At 59.9% G+C, this 17492-nt stretch overlaps 1 protein-coding gene across 1 annotated transcript in view; it reads left to right on the top strand.

The window, feature by feature from the left end:
- The window catches only part of NOTCH1 (notch 1), a 43813-nt gene that overhangs the window by 14431 nt on the left and 11890 nt on the right, over positions 1–17492 (top strand). The window contains exons 3-20 of the mRNA XM_003794850.3: positions 3729–3991; positions 4506–4844; positions 7635–7757; positions 8314–8547; positions 8841–8996; positions 9187–9372; positions 9638–9751; positions 10246–10359; positions 10622–10855; positions 10931–11041; positions 11616–11808; positions 12381–12526; positions 12813–12926; positions 14385–14504; positions 14843–14995; positions 15672–15900; positions 16548–16749; positions 17286–17439. Coding sequence (XP_003794898.1) covers positions 3729–3991; positions 4506–4844; positions 7635–7757; positions 8314–8547; positions 8841–8996; positions 9187–9372; positions 9638–9751; positions 10246–10359; positions 10622–10855; positions 10931–11041; positions 11616–11808; positions 12381–12526; positions 12813–12926; positions 14385–14504; positions 14843–14995; positions 15672–15900; positions 16548–16749; positions 17286–17439 — 3185 coding nt within the window. The remainder of the gene's footprint in view (positions 1–3728; positions 3992–4505; positions 4845–7634; positions 7758–8313; positions 8548–8840; positions 8997–9186; positions 9373–9637; positions 9752–10245; positions 10360–10621; positions 10856–10930; positions 11042–11615; positions 11809–12380; positions 12527–12812; positions 12927–14384; positions 14505–14842; positions 14996–15671; positions 15901–16547; positions 16750–17285; positions 17440–17492) is intronic.

Below are 17492 nucleotides of genomic sequence, written 5' to 3'. Positions count from 1 at the left end.
CTCCAGTCCCCCCCCCCCTGCACTCCTGAGTTCCCCACCACCCCCAGGAAGCCTCTCCCAGCATCTCTGGTTCCTCCTGCCAACCCCCACTGGCTTGGATCCGCTGATTCCCACCCTACCCTCTCAGCCTCCCACACACACTCTGGCTCATCCCACTTGACCATAAACTCCTCGAGGGCAGGAACTAAATAAGCTCCCACTTGGTCCCTTTACCCCTCTTCATTTTGGGATGGAGAGATCTGTCATCTGTCCCCTGGGAGTGGCAGATGGCCGCTTAGCTTAGAAAGGAAAATAGTACAATTTAGAATTAGTCCTGGGTGAAAGGTTGAAGCAACATCTGCCTCCGGATGCTTTGTGGAGTCGCATTTCTATGGAGAGGCTGGCGGAGAAGCTCCCTCTGCCCCGCCCATAGCAGAGATACTGAAGTGAGGACAAAGCCAGAGGGATGGGGGCTGTGGGGGGGAGCGGCAGGCATGGGACCCAATTGCGGGAGTCCCTGGTCCAGCCCCCGCTCACCTGCCACCAGCCAGGACTGGACAGGTGCCCAGGTGGCCTAAGGAGAGGGAGCTTGTAAAGTATACCCCTGCCGTGGGCTGAGTCCTCACGGGGAGATCCTGAATGGGCAATGGTGGACAGGGCAGTTCTCATCGAGGTGGAGGCTTATACCCCTACCTTGGAAGAAGGCCCGTTTTTAGTCCTGGAAGGGTCTTCCCACTGCCCTTGGCAGGTGGTAATGCAGGGTCAGCAGGGGTTGTGTTGCTCTGTGAAGCCCTGGCCTGTGGGGCCAGGCAACCATTGGGCGCGACCTCCTTAGCCAGGCCCTAGTGCCTGTCCCTGTTGCTGTCGCCCACATGCCAAGACCGGTGTTGAGGAGGCTATCCGAGGTGCAGCCTCAAGGTCCCTCCTTCCTTCCCAGGGATGTCTAGGTGCTGGGTAGAGAGAAGGTGACAGGTGGCTGTCCCTAGGTACTTCAGCTGTGTCCAGGTCAGCGAGAGCCGCCCAGAGCTGGGCCTCCTTGCCCACACCCCTACCCCCGGCTTGGAGCCTCCTCCCATTCGGGCTCCGCTTCTCCTACAGATGGTGCCTCCTCTAGAAGCACCTCCAGGGGTCCCTCATGGCCCTCCGTGTCCTATGGCTGTGGGGATAGTGGCCCTGTGACAGGCCCTCAGGCAGCATGCCTTTACTGTGGTGTTCCAGAGCCCAGGGTGAGGGTGTGGAGGATAATACATCCTCTCAGCCAGGCATTCCCGTATGGGAAGTGCTGGGACTTCTGCCCCGCCTGTCAGGAGCAGCTGCCACAGTGGCCAGCACCTGCTCCAGTGCCTGCTCCAGTGCCCTTTGCTCCAGCTGCCGCCGCCTGAGTGCTGGGTGTGTTTTCCCTCTTACACAGGACTGCCTCCTTAGCTGGGATGTGTCTTCAGTTGATTCTGCCATGGGCCTCTCACTGGGGAGAGGAGTGGGCTGTGTGTCTGAGCAGGCCCTTCTGATCCACTTGGGGCCCTTCTGATCACCTAGGACAGACACTGGAGCAGGGGACTGCTGCGGGGCTAGGGCCTTCAGGGTGTCCCCTCCAGGACCATGTGAGGGGTCCCTCAGTGCCATGGGGTGGGCCCATCTTGCCCACCCAGGCATCTCTGCACCTCTTGGGGGCTTGGTCTGCTGGCGTCAGGGGCACCCAGAGTGTGCCTGAGGCACGGATGGCCACTGCAGACCTGGCTTTGATCGAGCATCTTCTTTCTGTCCTGCACCCACACAACTGCTGACTTCGTCAGTGGCTGGGAAAGCAAAAAGGGCCTTTTCTCCAAGTGGAGCCGTGGCCAACCTCTGCCTCACAATAGGGCATTGATTGGGTGGGCAGGGCACTGTTTTTGTGGCCATGGCCCAACCCAGCCCACTGGGTTCCGCGGAGTCCCAGTGGTGGCTCAGGCTGCAGAGACCCGGCCAGCCTGGAACTGGATCCACCTGTGGTTGGGGCCAGCTCTGCCTTCCCCAGACTCTGAGTATGGCCTTGCAGGAGCCATGGTGCCCAGAGAGGCTGGACGGTGTGGATATGGAAGCTCCAAGAGCTACTGGCTATGTGGGAGGCTTTCCTCCAGGACTGTGCCTGCCCTGAGAGAAACCAGCTGTCCCCACCCCCTCCTTCCTGGGCCAGAGCCACAGCTAATGCCTGAGTTAACTTCCAGACCCCCTCTGGGGTATGATTTGTTTTCTTTAAGCCAATTGGTTTGGGACTTTTGGCTTCTGGCAACAGATGGTCAGCTGAGTGGCCATTTTGTGTCCTCCCTACCCAAGCCGTGGTCACAGATAAAAGCCTTCAGGGAAGACAGATGCCTGCCTGGCCTCTGGGAAGGGGGAACAGGCCCCAGACTGCCTCCCTGGACCCTGTAGGGCAGGGCTGCCCTATCACACATAGGTTTGGTTTTAGCTGCCAAAATGGGAATAAGCTGGCAGGCAAGACAGGAGGAAGTGGGGGCCACGCAGGATGGTGTGGCTGGGGGGTCTGGCCTCAGGTACTGGTCCTGGGGCAGCAGAAGACAGGGAAATCTGGAGAGTCCCTCTTGGTCAGCCAGTGCCTGGGCTGTGGGGGTGGGGTGGCCTGGTACATTCCACCTCGGTGGCTTCACCACTGGGAAGAGCAAGGCCTGCCTGGTCCCAGACTCTCCCTGGGATGGGAGGTGATAGGAGTGGGCAATTTATGGCCACAATAGGTGGTCCAGGTGGCTTATGGGGGCAGGGGTAGTAGACACGGCACCTGGACCAGGCAGGGCAGGAGGCCTTTCCTGGCTGATCAGACTCTGTGTGAGCCTGGGCTGTGTTCCTGCTGGCTGTGACAGGTGCTGATGCCTGGAGGGACTGCCTGGTGGAGTGGTAGGAAGACTTTATACCAAAGGGGGAAGCCTTTGTCCAGGCTGAGTGTGGGCAGGGAAGGACGCTCACCTGTCCCAGGCAGTCCCTGGGTGTAAAACACCAAGAGAGCCATGGGATGGGGGCTGGTCACACTTCCCACACTGCTGTGTACTGAGAGGTTGGAGGTTGACGAAGCAATGAACCCTGCTGCTACCCAGTGGGTATTCACTGTAGGGCAGCTGGAAAAAGACACAGACCAGCCTCAAAGCAAGAGGCTTTGCACACAGCTCTGACTGCTTGACCCTATCTCTGGCCTCCCACCTGGTCTCCCAGCTAACCATCATTCTCCTCTTTTTTTTTTTTTTTCTTTGAGACAGTCTCGTTTTGTCGCCCCCTCGGTAGAGTGCTGTGGCATCACAGTTCACAGCAACCTCCAGCTCTAGGGCTTAGGTGATTCTCTTGCCTTAGCCTCCCGAATAGCTGAGACCATAGGTGCCCACCACAACGTCCAGCTGTTTTTTGTTGCTGTTTGGTAAGGGCCGGGTTCAAGCCTGCCATCCTGCTGATTTTTGTTTTTCATAAAATTGTCTGTCTGTTCTCACAGAGTATATGGGGCTGGCACCCTACCCACTGAACCATAGGCACCGCCCCATCATTCTCCTTTTATTGAGGTGAAATTTACTTAACACAAAGTTAACCAGTTTCTGTCTAGCTGATGAGGCTCTGTCACCCTTAGAGAAGTCCCTGCCTGCAAAGCAGTCATCAGGCCTTGACTTGGAAGCCTGCACTGCTATGCTCACTGCTCAGGGCTTACGGGCAGCTGTGGCTGGGTGTGGTTGGGAGAGCATAGGAACTGACCGCCTTGGCATGTCTGCCAACAGCTGCAACGGGGCCTTTGTGGGCCTGCGATGCCAGGACCCCAGCCCATGCCTCAGCTCCCCCTGCAAGAATGCCGGGACCTGCCATGTGGTGGACCGCAGAGGCGTGGCAGACTACACCTGCAGCTGCCTCCTGGGCTTCTCCGGGCCGCTCTGCCTGACACCCCTGAACAATGCCTGCCTCACCAACCCCTGCCGCAACGGGGGCACCTGTGACCTGGTCACGCTCACAGAGTACAAGTGTCGCTGCCCCCCGGGCTGGTCAGGTGAGGGTCTGTGGTGGCCAGGTTAGGCTTTCCCTGAGGACCATTGGGGGACCCTCAGCCCAAGGGGTGGGAATAGCCAGGTTGCACCATCTGTTATGTGAGCCCATGTCTGCACTGAGGGGATGGGGTTTGTGATCCTGACAAAGCCCAGGCCTCACCTGGCAGGGCCCAGGGCCTCAAACCCTTAACAGCACCAGGCCCTGTGAGAGAGGGTACTCAGTGTCCAGCTGTGCCCTGTCCCATCATCAAAGTCTGAAGAGCATGGGCTCTGGGAGGAGACATGCAGGGCTTGACCTGAAGACGACCAGTTTATGTCTGTGTGGCCATGGGTGATCACTTGGCCTCTTGGGACCTCTGGCCCCTCATCTGCAGAAGTATGACCATGTCGTGCATCGGGTTCTAAGGATCTTTGGCTGGTCCTTCTGAGGTACCCAGGCTGCCCCTGGCCTCTGAAAAGGCCCTGGCTATGGGGACCAGGAGGCCACCATGACCCTTTTACCCCCTTGTCCCTCAGGGAAGTCGTGCCAGCAGGCTGACCCATGCGCCTCTAATCCCTGTGCCAATGGTGGCCAGTGCCTGCCCTTCGAGGCCTCGTACATTTGCCATTGCCCCGCCACCTTCCACGGCCCCACCTGCAGGCAAGATGTCAACGAGTGCAGCCAGAACCCCGGGCTCTGCCGCCACGGGGGCACCTGCCACAACGAGGTCGGCTCCTACCGCTGTGCCTGCCGCGCCACGCACACTGGCCCCAACTGCGAGCTACCCTACGTGCCCTGCAGCCCCTCACCTTGCCAGAATGGGGGCACCTGCCGCCCCACAGGGGATGTCACCCACGAGTGTGCCTGCCTGCCAGGTAGGGCTGCTTGCCATACCCACTTGCCACGTAGACACACACAGGCATGTGTGTGCCCCCCACTGCCACTGCCAGGCCCAAGGTGGGGAGTGGGGTTCCTGGTGGGAGCCCAGAGAGGACCCGTGTAGAGGAGCGGGATGGGGCAGCCAGCAGGTTCCACAGAATAGGGGTAATAGGGGGAGCCTGGGGGCCCTGTAGGAGGAAGCTGCACAGGGTGTAGGTGCCAGGCCAGGAGCCACCCACCAGCCACCCTGACACCTACCACAGCACTGCCCACCTTAGGCCCCTACTGACCCACTTCTGCCCAGGGGTGGGGTCTGCCATGATCTGAGTAGCTAGGCCGTGACCCCCAGCATACCTTCCCTCTGCCGCCTCTCTGTGAAAGAGTGCCCATCCCAGACCCCTGCCCTGCCCCTGGGTTACCTTGCTCTGCTCTCAGCCTCCTGGGGCAGCAGAGGGAGCCTGTGGAAGAGCCCCCCTCATCCCTGCAGTCCCTTGACACCGTGTGCCAGTCTCAGGATCTCCCTGGCTTGCACAACTCAGCTTCCCTTTGCCTTCTGGGGGAGCTGAGTCTCTTGGGGTGTGGGTCTCAGTGGTGGCTGTCTGTAGGGCCTCCCTGTCTCCCCTGGGAGGGCTAGTGTAGGCAGGGCAGCCCCATGCTCCAGTGATCCCTGCCCCTTCCCTCTTCTGTGTACACATCTTTCTGCTATGGCTCTTATTTTAGTCAATTTTGCTGCAGCTCTTAAAAATAATGAGGTTTGAGAGCCCCCAGGCTGTCAGCTGTATACCTGGTGGGTTGGCAGGAATGGGTAGGCATTCAGGCAGGGGTGGGTGTTGGGTGCTGGGGGGCACACAGGACCTGGATGGCTCAGGGTGACCCTTAGGCTACCCCACTCCCTCTGCTGCCCCAGAGCTTCCCAGCCCTTACAAAGGGGAAGTGTGATCCCTGCCCTGTCTGCCAAGCTAGCCCGACCACCTCTGTGTATAGACACTAGTCACATGCATTAGTCACTGCATGAACTTGGGGTGGGGACAAGTGGCTCCTCTCTCCACCCTCCCCTGGCACTCCTGGTGGCTTGGCCCTTGGGAGGGTGGGAAGGCAGAGCCCTTGTGTGTGGCAGGCTTTTGGGCTCTGGGTTCAGACACCTTTCTGGTAGCCATGTGACCCAATGTTCGGTCACACAGGGTGAGGGTTCAAGCTTTTGTAGGCCGGGGCAGGTGGGTCTGAGCAACATGGGTGGAATTGGCCCAACGCACCTTGGGCAGTTCAGGCAGGGGAGGATCTGCCCTTGGGCTATAGGGGCTGGAATGCTTTGGGCCCTGGACCCTCTCAGAGCCATCACTTGGACGGGGGACAGCTCAGGGTGCTTGGGGCAGGATGAGGAAAGGCCAGTGGAGTCCACTTCCCCACAAGTGGGCCAGTCTCTGAGGCCAGGATGGCAAAGGCTCTGGCCACTTCTGGGTGGGAGAAATGAGAGAGGTGATCACCCAGGGCACCTGACCAAACTCCTCGGCTGGGGACCACCCAGACCTGACGTCAGATTCTCCTAGGCAGTCCCTGTACCCAGGTCTCTGGAGGGACCCTCAGCTCCCCTTGGAAGAGTCAGGGACTCCCTGGGGTATGTGCCTGAAAAGTCACAGGGATCCAAAGTTGGAACAGAGCCCTGGACTCTGTGGGATGCTGGGCGCTCTGGGAGTTTGCTGGGAAGGGGCCTGTTTGGCTGGGCCAGGGCTAGGGCCGCAGCCATGCAGCAGAGGGGCCAGCCAGGAGGGGCCCTTATTCTCCTCCCTCTGGAGGTGCCCTGCAGCATGCTCAGGGTGGCCTTAGCCTGCAGGCCCAGCCCAGCACCCTCTCCGAGGCACAGGGTCTGCCACACCATAAGCAGGGATGGGAACTGGGCTCCGGGCTTCAACTTGGGGCGTGCCCCCAAACCTCTGTGCAGTCTGCACTGTCCTGTTCCTGCTGTGGTCTCTGTCCCATTGGGGCCGGTAAGCTGGGGGTTCTCCAAGGGCAGGAGAGGCTCACAGGCATCCCGGGCGGCATTAATTAGTAACTGGCTGCAGGTTTGGCTGTTGCCAGACGCGCCTTTCTGGGTTGATCATTGAACCAGTGGGAGTTGAATGGATTAATAGCTAACTGGCCGTGTAGAGGCCTTACTGTGGGAGCCACGCCTCAGGGGCCAGCCCTGGGCTTAGGGGAGGAGGCATCCTCAGCCTCTGGCAGAGATGAGTCCTGAAGCGCTGTCCCTGGGAGGCTGAGGGCTATGGTTCGGCACCCTGGGGCCATGGGGAGGGCCCCCCCCCGCCCCCCCCAAGACCTTCCTCCATCCCACATCTCCCAATTCCTGACCCAAGCTCCAGTGTCAGCACCTCTGAGAGTGGGTATCTGAGCTGGTACTCATCCACATCTTCTGTGCAGTACTGACCCCTGAGGTGGTGCTGCTGAGAGCCCCAGTTTATGGGCAGCATCTACTCACAGGAGCCTCTGAGAGTCAGAGCAACAGAGCCTTTCTGGACCGTGTGTTCCTGAGTCCCTGTCTGCTCTGCTAGCTCTTTATAAAACTATTATTCAGAGTGTGCATGTCCTGTGGGCACCGGAATGTGTCCTGGTCACAAGAGTATGTCAGGGTGACAGGCACAGGCCCCAGGAAGTCATCCCAGAGCGGGGCTGTGAAGGGCAAGCTTGTGTGTCCAGAGCAGGGGTCTGGGGTCCAGTGAGGGCCAGACCCAGTGTGGCTTGGATGAACTCAGCTCTGAGAACAGAGGCTGATCTCCTGGCTCCTGCCACAGGCTTCACAGGCCAGAACTGCGAAGAAAATATTGACGACTGTCCAGGAAACAACTGCAAGAATGGGGGCGCCTGTGTGGATGGCGTGAACACCTACAACTGCCGATGCCCGCCAGAGTGGACAGGCACGTACCTGGCAGCAGCCAGGGAGCACCCCCACTGACTAAGCTGCACACACACAGAGTTGGGTGTGAGACCCCATCTCAGGTCAGGGTGCCAGGCTGACTGAGGATGACATGCTGGGTCGCCCGCGGCCAGGGTCTAAGGCCCCTTGCCTGGGGGTCAGCTGAGCTGTTGCAACCTGACCCCAGGCAGCCCCTATGCCCAGCACACCAGTCCCCACTTTGAGCCAGCCTGAAGTCTTCCCCACACCATTCAGCCCGAGGCTATTGAGCTGAGACTAGGGATAATTGGCCAGACAGACAAAGGGTAGGCCCTGCCATCACGGGGCTCACTGTCTGGGGGTGATGAGGAGTGAAGGTGTGCCCTACACAGCTGTGTCCACAGCAAGAGACAGAGTAGAGCCCCTGGTACTGGGTGTGCAGAGGAAGGAGTGTTTTGGGCTATTAGTGGATAAGGAGTCAGCCCAGGGGGCTTCCTGGAGAGGGTGGCATTGCTTGGGGAACAAGGGGGTTGGGGTGTGGCAGCTGCCTGGGGTTGATGGTTCCATTTTCCCCATAGGTCAGTACTGCACAGAAGATGTGGACGAGTGCCAGCTCATGCCCAACGCCTGTCAGAATGGCGGGACCTGCCACAACACTCATGGCAGCTACAACTGCGTGTGCGTCAACGGCTGGACCGGGGAGGACTGCAGCGAGAACATCGACGACTGTGCCAGTGCCGCCTGCTTCCATGGCGCCACCTGCCATGACCGCGTGGCCTCCTTCTACTGCGAGTGTCCCCACGGCCGCACAGGTGACTGGCCCAGGGGCCCGGTGCGGGGGGGGGGTCAGGCTGACCCGCATTACCTTGCTCAGACACAGGCTGCAGGCTCTTTGGCTCCCCAAGGATGACCCCAGAGGGCCTTTCTGGACTAAGGAGTGGCCGGGACACCTGCCTTCAGGGCTAGGGGTGGTAAATCTGATGGGACACTCGGTGGGGTCCTGAGGGAGGCTCCTCCTAGGGTTTGGGCTGGGGTAGGCCCGCAGCTGAGGGTGGCTCACCAGGCCCAGGAGGGCAGTGCCCGCTGAGCACTGCACTCTGTCCAGGCCTGCTATGCCACCTCAACGATGCTTGCATCAGCAATCCCTGTAACGAGGGCTCCAACTGTGACACCAACCCTGTCAACGGCAAGGCCATCTGTACCTGCCCCTCGGGGTACACAGGCCCAGCCTGCAGCCAGGATGTGGATGAGTGCTCACTGGGTAAGAGCAGATGTGGGGATGTAGCAGGGTGGGGGGCAGAGGTGAGCATAGCCTTATGGAGATGGTGCCCAGCCTTATGTGTGGTGAGCGTGACCCTGCCCTACAGGACCCCAGTCTGGGGGAGGCAGTGCCCTTAGGGACTTACAGAGGCTGGGGACCTGGAGCCGCCCTCACCCATGCTCCCCACTAGGTGCCAACCCCTGTGAGCACGCGGGCAAGTGCCTCAACACACTGGGGTCTTTCGAGTGCCAGTGTCTGCAGGGCTACACGGGCCCCCGCTGTGAGATCGATGTCAACGAGTGCGTGTCCAACCCCTGCCAGAATGACGCCACCTGCTTGGACCAGATCGGGGAGTTCCAGTGCATCTGCATGCCAGGTACGTGCCCCCCTCCCGCAGGCACTGCCGGGGAGCAAGGTTGGGGACCAAGTCTAGGTCGGGCAACCGCCACACCTGCTGAGGCCATGGCTTCCTGTGGTATCTGGGGAAACTGAGGCTGGGCCCAGCAGAGCATGGGGCCAGAGCTGGGCAGGTGTACCAGCCAAAGGTGCTAGGCTGGGGCTGCAGGGCCCAGGTATGGGTGGCCCCGTGGGCTATCCTGGGGCCTGAGGCTGTCCTCGCTCCTCACTGCCCACCCCCACAGGCTACGAGGGTGTGCACTGTGAGGTCAACACAGACGAGTGTGCCAGCAGCCCTTGCCTGCACGGTGGCCGCTGCCTGGACAAGATCAACGAGTTCCAGTGCGCATGTCCTACAGGTGGGCTCCACTCTCCTGCAGGTCCTGGGCTGGTAGTGGGATGGCACAGCCTGGAGAGTGAGGATTTCACCTTGTGAACAGGTGGGGTGTTTTCAGGCTCCCCTAAAGGCAGGCCAGGCTGGCAGGGTGAGGTCAGCCCAGGTGCAGGAGCCCTCCTGGGTGAGGAGTGCTGGGGACCCACAGTGTGTCCCCAGCCCCAATAGGGCCTGGGGGGGGCCTCAAAGTAGAAAGGGGCTGCCGGCCCTGCCCTTCCTACCCACACTCTGTGGCACCGTGGGGGGAGGTCTGTGGGAAGGCCCTTCTGTGAGCTGAGGGGAGCAGCCCCCGAGCATTGCCCCAGAAGGGGCTTAGTCAGAGATACAGGAGCAGAGTGAGGTGAGACTTGGAGTCGGCCAGGGTGCACTGGAGCCCAAACCAGGCCCCCGATTCAGGTCTGGTGGGGTCACTGAGGGACTGCAGTGCTGCTACATGTGACTACCCTTCCCCCACTGCAGGTTTCACTGGGCACCTGTGTCAGTATGATGTGGACGAGTGTGCGAGCACGCCCTGTAGGAATGGGGCCAAGTGCCTAGACGGGCCCAACGCTTACGTCTGCGTGTGTGCTGAAGGTGCGGACTGGAGTGGTAGGAGCACGGTGGGGGCTCTCAGGGCTCAGCAGTGGCAGGAAGGTGGCAGGAGCCTGGGTCCTTGACCATCTAATCTAGCGGCTGAGAACATGGTGCAGTTCTGACCCTGAGCAGAGGTAGGGAAGCCTCGCAATAAGAGACACATAGTGCCCATGTGGGGAGGCTCATGTGACCCTGGTCTGCATGGAGAGTTGTGAGGCTAGGTGGGCCCTGAGACCCCTGTGTCTGCCTCTGCACGCTCCAGGATACACAGGGACTCACTGCGAAGTGGACATAGATGAGTGTGACCCTGACCCCTGTCACTATGGCTCATGCAAGGACGGTGTCGCCACCTTCACCTGCCTCTGCCGGCCGGGCTACACAGGCCACCACTGTGAGACCAATGTCAACGAGTGCTATAGCCAGCCCTGCCGCCATGGCGGCACCTGCCAGGACCGAGACAACTCCTACCTCTGTTTCTGCCTCAAGGGGACCACAGGTGGCTGGTCAGGCTGGCGGCTGGTGGGTGGGCAGGGTAGGGCTGGGAGCTGACCCCCATCACTACCCCTTCCAGGACCCAACTGTGAGATCAACCTGGATGACTGTGCTAGCAGCCCCTGCGAGGCAGGCACCTGTGTGGACAAGATCGACGGCTATGAGTGTGTCTGCGAGCCAGGCTACACAGGTGTGCGGCCCCCAGGGGAGGGACTGGTGAGGCTGTGGTCCAAGTTCAAGGTCACTGATTGTCGCAAGGCTCTAAAGGGCCCAGCCATCGGGCTGGCCACCTAGGCCGTCTGTGGTCTACTGAAGACTGTGGCAAGGCAGGGGCCCTGGCCAGCACCGGGATGGACCCCCATGCTCCTCTTGTCCCTGGTCAGAGCTGATCTGGACCCTGTTGGGCACAGTGGCCTGACAGGTCATGAGGCTGGGCTCCAGTGTGCCTCTTGCCTCTGTTGCTCACCTTTGTCCCCTCTAGGCTTCAGATTTTTCCCAGCCCGCAATAGCAGCAGCCCTGGGGGCCCCTGGGAGGGCACCATCAGTGAGTGTGTATCAGCATGGGGTCTAGTTGACACCACGGTCCTGAGGCACGTGGGTCACATAGATGGCAGTTTATGACGTCTCAGAAGGACCTGGGTGGGAGGGTTTAACAGATGGGGAAACTGAGGCTCAGGCGAGTTAGAAGCTGCCCACCCTTGAGCCCTGGCACTCTCAGGGTCTGGCCCTGGGCACTGCCCCTAAGCATCCCCTACTGCTTGCAGGGAGCGTGTGCAACATCGACATTGACGAGTGTGCAGGCAGCCCCTGCCACAACGGGGGCACCTGTGAGGACGGTGTCAATGGCTTTACCTGCCGCTGCCCCGATGGCTACCATGACCCCACGTGCCTGTCCGAGGTCAACGAGTGTAACAGCAACCCCTGTATCCACGGGACCTGCCGGGACAGCCTCAATGGGTAACGGGAGGGCAGCTCCCACAGGTCCACTGCTTGGTGCTGAGAGAGCATCTGGGGAGCCACCTGGCAAGGGCTTAGGACAGGCCTCTGGGCCCTCCAGCAGCCGAGATTGCATGTCCCCGTGTTCTACACTGTCAGCTATGACACAGGCCTTGCGTGGTCCCTGTAGCATACATTTGTGTAGTCATAAAAGCAAGTTTGACACCTGTGATGTGCCTAGCTGTTCTCTGCCTGGATGGGCTGTTTAAACCAGCAGGGACCTCCTTGCCCTCATTTTGCAGAGGGTTAGTGCTCTGTCCAGGGCCTTGAAGTGAGTGGCAGTGGAGGCCTCTGGCTCTGGACCCTGCATTGCTAATGCCCCACTTGCCCTACATTGGGCACTGTCTCAGTCATGTGGAACTGAACTCTTGCCACAGTCTTGGGCAAGGCCAGCACTATTTCTCCACTTCTGAGGCCCCTGAAGGTGCAAGTGGACAGGCACCTCCATCAGACCATGGGACAGTGCAGAGCCTTCAGTGCCCAGGCCATGCTGCTCAGGCCACACCTGACCTGCAGCATGGTCTCCCTTCCAGGTACAAGTGTGACTGTGACCCTGGGTGGAGTGGAGCAAACTGTGATGTCAACAACAATGAGTGTGAGTCGAATCCTTGTGTTAATGGTGGCACCTGCAAAGACATGACCAGCGGCTACGTGTGCACATGCCGAGAAGGCTTCAGTGGTGAGTGGGCTCCGGGATGTGTCTCCCTGCAGGGTGAGCCCACCGAGGGGTGGCAAGGTCCGGCCCCTTGAGTCAGGAGAGCTCAAGGCCCAGGGACAGGACATGGATCCAGCTGACACAATCATGGCATCCCCTTCCTATGATAGGCCCTGCTGCCTGTGACAAGGAGCCGTTGGCTCCTGGTGCAGGCCTGGGCATCCTCTTCCAGGAGGCGGGGAGGGGCTGGGGCTAGGGGCAGGCTTAGCTCCCCGGGTGCTGGACACGCTAACTACTACTGTCTGTCTAGGCCCCAACTGCCAGACCAATATCAACGAGTGTGCGTCCAACCCGTGTCTGAACCAGGGCACGTGCATTGATGGCGTTGCTGGGTACAGGTGCAACTGCTTGCTGCCCTACACAGGTGCGTGTGGCTCGTGGGGGCTGGCTGTTGCCCAGGTAGTTCAGGAGGTTCTCTTCCCTGCTGGGACCTGCCTTTAGCTTCTACAGTGTTTGGGCTCTACCTGGGGCTTGGGTTCCCAGATTAGCAAACACATACATAGTGCCTGGAAGAAGGTTTTTTGTAGAAGTACCCCTCCAGATATTTTATCTGGCAAGCCCACCCTGGACAGCTGCCTTTGTGGCTCCCAGCATCCAGTCTGCTGGGGACCTCTGGGGGTTGGCTGTTCCTCCCACCCCACTGTCACCCAAGCCTGAGGGATTCCATTGACTCGGGCCCTCTTTGTGTGTGTGGGGAACAAGGAGCCCTCTGTGGGTCTGAGCAGAGGCGGGGCGTCCCCCGCCCCCCTGGTCTCCCTGGCCAAGGAAATTACAGGAAATGGCTCCTCTGTAGAAGAGATAGATAAAAGTCCACAGCCACTCAGACCTGGGGCTCCCCTGGGAATGGGCATTGGGTGCTGCCCCTGGGCAGGGTCAGCTGTGGGCCTGCCTGGGCTGGGCGGCCCGGCCGGGGGCCTACGCCTGTGGTTCCCATGACATCAAGTGGCTGGGGGCAGGGTGGTGTTTTCTTTGACCAAAGTCAGGGACCTGGCTTTTCTCTCCTGTGTCTGGGAGGACACTCCCTCAGAGGCCCGTGCACCATCAGCCTGGCGGGAGGAGCAGCCTGTGCCCAGGCACTTCCTGCTTGCTGCTTCCTGCTTCCCTTTGTACAATTGTCGGAAGCTCTGGTGGAGCTCCCCCCCCACCCGGGTCACCGTGGAAACCGATAGGAAGCAAGGCCCTGGGAAGTCGCACCAGCAGGCGGGGGGAGATAATGGGAAAGGAGGAAGATAACGCTTCCGGCTTCCCCGGGAGTCCAGCCCCCATGCCTGTAAACAGGAAACCCGCCATCGGGTTGCACAGGGAAAAAGCTGCCCAGTGTGCTCAGTTCCCACACATGCTTTTTGGGTGCTCTGTGTCATCCCAGAGGTCCTCATGCCCTGAAATGTAGGTGTGCTGGGGCTGAGGCTGGCATGGGCTTAAAACAGAGGGTCCCTGAGCCTGCCCCTCCATCACAGCCTGTGTGTGCTGGACATCTGTGTTGGGCCCGGATGAGTCCTGGGCTCTTTTTCACCCCCTGGACGAGAGGGGGCTGGTGGGGCCAGGCTGGTGTGAAGTCCCCCAGGCTATGGCCCGCTGCCCACAGGGGAACAAGGGGCTGGCAGCAGAGGGAGGCCCTTGTCTGGTTTGTTTTCAGTGTCTCCATCTGTGTTCCGCTTACTCATCCCTTGGGCCAAGGTGCTGGCTCTGCCTGGAGCCTACATAGGGTCCGAGTGCATGTGAAAATAGTCAGGGACAGCAGCAATGGCCGGGATGGCTTTTACTTGGGAGCTCCCTTGGGTGAGACTCCCTGGGTCTCACCATGTGTCTCTCTCCCCCGTAGGAGCCACCTGTGAGGCAGTCTTGGCCCCGTGTGCTCCCAGCCCCTGCAGAAACAGTGGGGAGTGCAGGGAATCTGAGGACTTTGAGAGCTTCTCCTGCATCTGCCCCACTGGCTGGCAAGGTGAGGCCAGCCTGGTCCTGGGAGGCACGGGCATGGGAGGGCAGAACAGGCAGGAAGGAGTGAGCTCCATGCCTTGGGAGGTGAGCAAGTGAGTGGTGAGGTACCATTTGTCAGGAAATTCCTAGAATCAGGACTAGACCTTAAGGGTCCGCTTTGCACCCTTCACACTCAGCATCTGTAACCTTCTTGGCTCCAGATTAGGGGACAGAGGGTGGTCCTGGGGCCAAGGAGGCTGGTTCCTAGGGGTCCAGGGAGAGACATGGTGGGTGCACAGCCAGCCTGGGCTTAAGCCCAGAAGGTGGAGGCTGCAGGTGCCTGAGCGGCCCCTCCCCCCGCAGGACAGACCTGTGAGATCGACGTCAATGAGTGTGTGAAGAGCCCGTGCCAGCATGGCGCATCCTGCCAGAACACCAACGGCAGCTACCGCTGCCATTGCCAGGCAGGCTACACTGGACCCCACTGCGAGGCTGACCTCGACGACTGCCAGCCCAGTGAGTGGCTGGTGGCTCCGGCACCTCAGATCTATCAGGCCTCTGCTTTCCGGGTGGGCACCAAGCAGGGTCCATGTGGGGAGTGCCCAGAGAGGCCAAACAAACCCTCAGTGTGGTCCCCTCAAGAGTGGCCAAAAGAGAGCCCAGGCAGGTGTTGGGGGCAGGCTGTTGGAGGGGCTGCCACCTTCTATAGCTGGCCAAGCTGGGTGTCAGGGCAGTGGCATCCTCACTTCTCCCACAGCTCTGTGTGAGCCAGACGGGGTGCGGTGTTACCCGGCCCCTGCTCCCGGTCGGTTTTCCATTGAGGTGCAGAACCCTCAGGCCTCCCAGCCCTGGTTCACAGAAAGCTGAAGTTGGGGGAGACTAAGGGTCTTGCCCGGCATTGCCCAGTGTGCAGGGTCAAGAACTGCCACTTGACCCTTGATTGGGCTGTTGGGCTGTGAAGCCTGCAAAATCATCCCCCGCCATAGGGCTGGGAGCATGTGGGGAGTGCAGACCCCAGGCATGAGAGAAGGCATGATGTGTCCTGAAGCCAACAGGGTGCCCCAGCAGGGCACCGTCACCAGGGTAGCTTACGGGCAGCACCAAGGCCCAGCCATACATCCTTCCAGCCTTGTTCCCTAGCAGCGTGGGTTGGTGCCCACCCACTCAGGCCCACCCTCTCGTCCCCTCCCAGACCCATGTCACAACGGTGGCTCCTGTACAGACGGTGTCAACACGGCCTTCTGCGACTGCCTGCCTGGCTTCCAGGGCGCCTTCTGTGAGGAGGACATCAACGAGTGTGCCAGCAACCCCTGCCGCAACGGTGCCAACTGCACGGACTGTGTGGACAGCTACACGTGCACCTGCCCCACAGGCTTCAGCGGGATCCACTGTGAGAACAACACGCCTGACTGCACAGAGAGGTGTGTGGGGGGGTCGTGGTGGAGCCCAGCTTTGGGCAGAGACGAAGAGGGAGGGAGAGAAACGGGCTGTAGGAACCGCACAGTGTGTGGCAACCTGGCATAGCAAGCAGGTGTCCGCCCAGGCCAGTAGGCTTTGAGCACTGGTTGAGTTGAGTCCAAGTGTGGTTCACTGTCTCGCAGCATCTGTTCTAAAAGGGCCATTGTGACCTCCTGTGACTAGAACCAGGAACCTGGGTAGTTGATCCTGAAGAACTGGTGTGCCTGTTTTTGTCAGACAACAAGATCTTTGTAGCCCGTATTATTTCCCTTTTTGCATTGGTTGCCGGAAAGCTTGGTGATAAATGTCAGTTTCATCCCTGGTTTCTGATGTAATTATCTCCCACATTACATGTAGAGTTCTGGTTTCTCCCTCACTTTGCTTTAACCACCGTTCCCTGTTTGTGTTGTAAAGCCCCTGTTAGCATGAGTTATAAAGAAGGTAGAGAAGGGAGGTGTGATGCGGCCTGAGGTCCCTGGGCTCGCACTGGCCTCCTGGCTGGCCGGCCCTTTGGCCTGGGTTGAAGGGGAGATGCTGGCATGGAGGAGCCTGCCGAGGCAGGGATGCACCTGCCCCTCTGATCTCTCCCCTGCTGCCCGCCTGCATCCAGCTCCTGCTTCAATGGTGGCACCTGTGTGGATGGCATCAACTCTTTCACCTGCCTGTGTCCATCTGGCTTCACGGGCAGCTACTGCCAGCATGACATCAATGAGTGTGACTCCCGGCCCTGCCTGCATGGAGGCACCTGCCAGGACAGCTGTGGCACTTACAAGTGCACCTGCCCCCAGGGCTACACTGGACTCAACTGCCAGGTGAGGGGGCTGCAGAGGTGCCTGGCAGGAGGTGGCTAGGGCAGTGCCTGCTGTGGGGGTTTGTAGCAGCCACTCACCAGGTCCCCACATCTATTCCTGAATGCAGGGAGGGCAGAGGGCTGGCTCAGGTGGGTCAGTTCCTGTTAGTGGTTCATGGAGCTAGGTAGCTGGGGGGAGGTGGCTATTGTCAATACTCTATAGAAAGGAGGCACAGGCGTTGCATAGTTTTTTCTACTGATGATTTCCATGTACAGAAACAACATTAAAAGCTTTAAAAAGTTTATTTCTGAATAAAGACGTTCGTTTGAAGAAAGGGCACAGTCTAGCTCTGTTGGGAGTCCTGAGAGGGCCTCCAAACCCAGGCTGCTTCTGGTATAGGAGGGACAGGGAGAGAGTCCCTGGGCCTGTTTCTACTTCTGTAGAGTGGGGTCACAGCCCACCTTGGGTGTGAGGTTCTCTGGCAGATCTGTGTCTTGAGCTGTGAGTGGGAACTGGCCAGTAGGGTGGCATGCCCTCTGACCCCTGCCTGTCCCCAGAACCTCGTGCGCTGGTGTGACTCCTCGCCCTGCAAGAATGGCGGCAAATGTTGGCAGACCCACACCTCGTACCGCTGCGAGTGCCCCAGTGGCTGGACTGGCCTTTACTGCGATGTGCCCAGCGTTTCTTGCGAGGTGGCTGCACGGCAGCGAGGTAACCAGCTGTGCCTGCCTGCCCTCGTTTGGCCCTGCCAGGCCCACCTGGTG

The sequence above is a fragment of the Otolemur garnettii genome, unplaced genomic scaffold, assembly GCF_000181295.1.
Source record: "Otolemur garnettii isolate 467f Iridium unplaced genomic scaffold, OtoGar3 scaffold00087, whole genome shotgun sequence".
Lineage (NCBI taxonomy): Eukaryota > Metazoa > Chordata > Mammalia > Primates > Galagidae > Otolemur > Otolemur garnettii.
This window is presented reverse-complemented; position numbering and strand designations above follow the sequence as displayed.